This window comes from Lottia gigantea (genome assembly GCF_000327385.1).
Source record: "Lottia gigantea unplaced genomic scaffold LOTGIsca_1, whole genome shotgun sequence".
In the NCBI taxonomy this organism is placed as follows: Eukaryota; Metazoa; Mollusca; class Gastropoda; family Lottiidae; genus Lottia; species Lottia gigantea.
In genome coordinates, this window is record NW_008706746.1 from 3,444,001 (window position 1) to 3,450,496 (window position 6,496).

Consider the following 6,496-nt stretch of genomic DNA (forward strand, 5'->3'; position numbering starts at 1 on the left):
TGGAATATAACGTAACATTTTGAATATTAATTAACCTATTCAAAAAAATTGAGGTGGGCGTGGCACTTCCGGGTTAAATTTCTCATTATTGACATTTTTGGCCAGGGGCATAACTCGCAAAGTATACATTTATTCAAAATGGAACTTTGCACACTATTACCTCAAATTTTGAGCCATTTTGTCTTAGAATTTCAATTGTTTTTGCTTCATAGTTCAAAAAAAGGAACAGGTTTTGGAAATTCAAAATTTTCAATTTTTGACCTTAACCTTTGTTGACCTTGACCTTTGTAGGATCAAACGTCATTGGCATTGGCTATTTATTTATACTTTTATATTTGCTGTCCTATGTCAACTTCCGGTTTTATAGTTGTTAGCAATTTGAAATTTTAATGGCGTATATCTCTTGATCTTGACCGTTTTAGACCTTCTCCTTTACAGGATCAAAAGTCATTGACCTTGGCTATCTGCTGATACTTTCATTTGTGAGGTCTGACGTCTACTTCCGGTATTAGAATCTTCTAAAAAATAAAAAATTATCAACTTTAGACTTGTTCTTGCGCTTGACCTAATTATCGTCGATGGTTGATTTTTTCGGGGTCTTTAGCAAATTGCTACATTTGCAAAGTCCCACTCTGTGCCACGAGTGGCTCTAGTTTTATTATTGTTTTGGAGATTATGCCTTAGAGCTTATTTGAATGATCTATGAGAAGTTAGGATTGGTTTGATTAATATAAGAATGAATATTCATAATACCAAGCTTTGAGCCAATGACCGATGTCTTAACATTTAACATTTGGTGCTTACTCACTAAGCCTATTATTTGAACAATAGTGTGAATAGACAAATATGGATTCATCTGGACAAAAAGCTCTGAATATTTGTCCAGTGTTGTCTCTTACCCGTACTATCAAATGTACAGATTCTTTTATGTAAGCTATACAAACCTTACACTTGTCAATCTCTCAGGAATGTTTGTGTTGTTATTTTGATATCTGTCATGAATTATTGGTTTATCCAGAAATTCAATACAATTTAAACTTAATGCACTTCCTATTGTTAAAAATCTCTGTAGCTTCACAAAAAAATACAATTTTTTAAAATTTAAATGACAATTGCAGTTCCTTGATTCTCATTTTATTAGACACTGCAAGTAGAACCATTTGTCAATGTACCTCATCATTTCATTCAATTGTTTTATTCTTCAGTGCAACTTTCATTCGAAACAACGCCATATCACGGGAAATATGGAAATTTCAACGTTATACCTTGATTATTGAATATGAAATGAGACCAATATTACCCCCACCTCTGATTATTTTTAATCATATGTATTTAGCTGTGAAATATCTACGTAGAAGGTGTAAAGGAAAAAGAGAGTACTTTGATAATGGTCTAAGTAAGTACTAATATAGGTCATTCTCTGTCATTTAGTTTTCAGTATATGTCACAACTCTTGAGAGAAGGAAATGAACAGCCTTTTGTTTGGTTATTGAATTAGTAAGAAAGTTCAAAACTCAAAGGAATATGTAGAACAGAATCCTGGATGCCTATTATATTGAATCTAATAATAACTCTTTGATCGAAAAATATTTAGTGTGTTTTCCATGATATTGTTAGTACTATATTTTTCTCAAATTAATGTATTGAACACTGACCTTTTTATACGCCCACATGAAATGGGGGGCGTATATTGCCGTCACCCATGTCCGTCCGTCGATCCGTCCACAATTGCTTGTAAACACTCTTCAAGACACAATTCTTGATGGATTTTAACAAAACTTGGTATGAGTGTTTGTAATCACTCAAGGATGAACCCTATTGAAAATCAGAAGAATCGAAAAATATTTAGTATGAGTTATTGCCCTTGTTCTTGAAAACGCATTCAATTTTTAGCTCGTAAACACTCTAGAAGGGACAATTCTTGGTGGATTTGGACGAAACTTGACATGAGGGTTAGTTATCAACCAAGGATAAACCTTATTGAAAATCAGAAAAATCGAAAAAAATTTAGTATGAGTTATTGCCCTTGTTCTTGAAAATGCGTTCAATTTTTAGCTTGTAAACACTCTAGAAGGGACAATTCTTGACGGATTTTGACGAAACTTGGCATGAGTGTTTGCCACCACCCAAGGATAAACCCTATTGAAAATCAGAGAAATCGAAAAATAATTAGTATGAGTTATTGCCCTTGCTATTGAAAACTTGGTTTTATTATTCAGTCCCGCGCTGAAGATTGAATATTTGCCTTCTAAAGTTTTCACGAGCTAAAAATTGAACACTTTTTCAAGAACAAGGGCAATAACTCATACTCAATATTATTCAGTATCGCCCTAAAGAGTTCAAAAGAAGTGTATGACTGAAGGTTGAATATTTCATACTGGTGATGGTTACTTTACTGCTAAATATTTGTATTCAAAATCAAAGCTGCCAGTGGGCGTATATTACCCTTCCCGGCAAGCTATCTTTATGATTACTGTTATTAATAAATATTACTATATATCTTAGGTGTCATATATTGCATATTTTATTTTGGTAATAACCTTCTTTTTCAGAATTATTTTTATCACACGAAGACACAGAAAAACTGCATGATTTTGAAGAAGAATGTGTAGAAGATTATTACAGAGAAAAAGAATTAAAATTTCAGGCTTCTTCAGAAGAAAGAATACGTCTGATTAGTGAAAGGTAAAGATATTTTTGGCATATATGTGTCACTAGTATAACTGGTTTTGTTTATATAGAGCATTTTGAATTATTACCTGATTTTGTAATCTGTTGTTTTTTGTTATTTAATTCTTCTAAGGGATTGGCTATAACACCTGCAGATGGGACTTATATAAATGTTATTTTTTTATGAGTTCTTTTGGTAGTAAAATTCAAAGCAACACTTAATGAAATATTATATGAAAAGGGAAACACATGAATTAAATCTTGAATTATCCAGTCCTATTTTATTAAATCTACTTTGATTTAAAACAGTTGTACTTTCAATATATTTTCTGTATTAGACTATAAACAAATCATTAGAGAACTGCATCTTCTAACCTAGCTCAGGGTCTTGTGAACACACAATTAAAACATTTAGATACACATAAATCTTGTTTGTATCCATCTGAAAAAATTTTTTTTCCTTTCATTCATATATTCATATAAAAGTCTTTCAGAAAAAAAGTTTTATTTAAAGGGAGAGATTTGCCATTTGTTTGACCAACCAATCATACCTTAATCTCAGAAACGGGAAATGTTTTACCTTAGCTAATCAGTGATAGTGTTCACAGCTCACTGTCAATATTTGAACCTTTAGATCCATGTGTGTCTAGAATTTTCTGCATTGGAAAGTTAAAATGACAACCCTGGCTATAAAAGTACCTAAATCAATGTAATTGACAAAGTTTTATCCTTTTAGCCATTTCCATTCCATACTTTTGGTATCTAGATATGTGAAGTTAAAATTAAAATTATCTAGTTCAAAGTCTAATAATTATTTGAATTTCTTCAGTATTGATGATATGCAATTTCTGTAAGTAATCTTGGATCAGGGTTCTGTGTGCATCCCATTTGATCAATTTGAATTCCATTTCTCTGGGCTGCTTGTTGAATCACATCACTGGAAAAAAGTAGAAGAGAATTTAGTTGATGTTCCCTCATTCATTTTCAGTAACCAAAACCCACAGTAGATTAATACAATTTTGGGTTGTGGTATAGTTTTTTGGTAGAATTTGCTTGTCCTGCCTTTGTGGATGTGATCTTTGTGATCTTTCATTTAAGTTCCATGCTGTGTGGTTGTATTATGATTTGTTAAAGAGTTGGTTTCCTACATCAAATTTAATTCAATTCAGGGACAACATTGGTCAAAAGTTTCTGGCATTAATAAATAACATAACATTGCTTAACATAGTGACATTACTAAACATAGTGGTGATAGTATAAATTACTTGACACAAAAAAGGGAAATTTGCAGATTTTTGATGACACATGTTAGTTTTGCCTCACATGAAGTTAAAGTACCAAAGATATAATATAATTACTTTTTGTGCATGTGAATTGAAAGATATGGAAGTATAAGGTGAACAATTGTAAAATATTATTTTTTGTATTTTTTCAGATCTGAGAATATGGCCTTGAAAGTGGATGACATGAATCAAAAAGAAAATACCATCAAACTTTCTCTTCAAACTGTTGATTATCGCTTGACAAAATTGGAAGAAATTGCATTACAGACAACAGAAACTCTGAGTTTAATGCAACGTATGATGACACGTAGAAATTCTGTACATAGTTTAGGAGTTCCTGGTAATAGTTTCAGTCACAATTCTCTAGAAGATATTCCTACAACACTCTCACTATCTATTGATAGTAATAGGAATGCTAATGATGTCACAGACTCTTTAATGAGGAGTCAACCTTCGCCAATTTTAGTTCATTCAAAACGTCCAGTTCAACAAGATCAGCTACAGAAATTTACTAATTACAGTCGTGGTCGGCATCTAAGTGGGGAAACATATTCACAGATGCCATCAGAGGATAATAGTGATGATATATCATTTGTCTCAAATGATTCTCCAGGTATTACTTATTCTTCTTCTCCACATGAAGAGTCTAGCAATAACAATAACTCTGGTAATCTTTTACAACGACGACAAGGACCAACAAAACTTTCTTTGACCATCAAATCTAAGTTACGCAAATCTGGTGAATCTTCTAGTCCAGGACCAATTGTCTCAGTTTCAGATCAGGATACTCCCAAATCTTCTAAATTAGAAACTCCCAAAAGTCTAGAAACACTGAGTAGTACACCTCTTGAAACTCCTAAATCAGGCAGCACTATGGAGGGAATACCAAAAGTTATGTTTACTACAGCTAAAATCACAACAGAAACCAATACTGCTACCCTAATTACAGAAAAACCAGATAATTTGTGTTTACCTGATGTTAAAGTGTCAAAAAATGGTGCACAAGCATCTCCAGAGGTGAATCCACTGACTCCATCTAGAAGTTATGGTATGAACATACCCACAAGTTATATATCTCCTGACCCCTCCCTTATTCCCCAGTCAGCAGTTAAAGATCTCACATCCATTCTGACCCCTCTCAATTCAGAATATACCTCCATCACTGATGAAATAGACACTTCTTGTATCAAAGATAGAAGTCCCCAACGAAGTCCCACAACTGCAGGTGTCTTCTTTGGTGACAATTACCCTTCAGTGAAAAAATGTGAAACTCCTGCTTCAAAATATGAAAATGCACAATTGAAACAGGCGGAGGAAGTTGGAAAATTGAAAATGCATCGATTGATTCGACAAAGATTGCGTCAAATCTCACAAGATGAATCTGATAGTATAAGTGATATGGCCAAATTAGCTGTGTCAGAATTAACCAATGAACAAACTGATCTACATGATCATGATGAAGATGAAGAGATTGAAGATGAAGTTAGTGAACCAGTTGTTGAAGAAGTTACAAGTTATTTTGAAGCCATTGAAATCAAGGTTCATTCAGCTAGTATGGAAGAACCTCAACCTCCAAGTCAATGTTAACCTATGTGACCAATCACTGTTGTTGAATAAACAAACATCTGTAATCAATAATGATGTAGTTTATTGTGTAAGATGTTTTACCAGAAATTTGATTTTGACACTGAATTTCAATTGCACAGATATTTTTTTTTCAATTTTTGGTTTGTTTTCGATTCTTGCAATTAAGAATTTTAATACATGAATGACTTTTTTTTTATTTTTAATTCTCTTTTTTTTTTAAGAGACAAAACAATTTTTGGGGAGAGGTGAAAGCCGTACATTTTTTCTTTGTTTTATTAATTAATATTTATAATTCAGTGGATAAATTTAATGTGCAATTTATTTTGTAAATAGTATTGTATATAAGTATTCACTTTGGTGATAGAATGGTGTGCAAAATATGAGGGGATTGAGCAAAACAAACCTAAAAAAAAGAAGTCTACATATATTTTCCAGATTTCCAGATTGTTTTATCAATCATGTTCTGATGCTACTCTGATAAAGGTAGTGAGATTGTAAAATTCAGAAATAATACTACTATGTTATCAAAAAAGGTGTACAAATGTGTAATAGAATAGGTTTGAAAAATAAAATATGTTTGTGATGCTCCATCTCCTTCAGTAACTTTTCATTATTTAGAGAATGAAAGACTGTGTTCTTCTTTGCAAAATGGTTCATATTTATACTAATTAGTGCTGTACAGGTTTTATTGTTTCATTATGAGTATTTTATTGTAAATAATGTTTATATGATTATTTTGTTCATTTGAGATGAATATAACATGTGCTTTTTGCCATTGAACTGGTCAATGTTCAGAGGAGACAGTTAGAGAACATGTTATGGTTATATATTTATTGCCACTGACATAGGAACTACCATTTTAGATTCCATTTTAAAAGAAGCTTTTCCTATTCATGAAATGTAATGAAAATTGAATTTAAAAGACTTGTGGTCTTGATATGTGGCGAAAGTGTTGA

The 6,496-nt window shown here is 32.1% G+C and overlaps 1 protein-coding gene across 1 annotated transcript in view; it reads left to right on the forward strand.

Moving 5' to 3' along the window:
• Positions 1-4,211, forward strand: part of LOTGIDRAFT_102258 (hypothetical protein) — a gene marked incomplete at both ends in the record, with an annotated part of 42,192 nt that extends 37,981 nt beyond the window's left edge. The window contains 3 exons of the mRNA XM_009045567.1: positions 1,206-1,396; positions 2,553-2,685; positions 4,106-4,211. Of these exons, the coding sequence (XP_009043815.1) occupies positions 1,206-1,396; positions 2,553-2,685; positions 4,106-4,211 (430 nt within the window). The remainder of the gene's footprint in view (positions 1-1,205; positions 1,397-2,552; positions 2,686-4,105) is intronic.
• Positions 4,212-6,496: the final 2,285 nt, after the last annotated feature.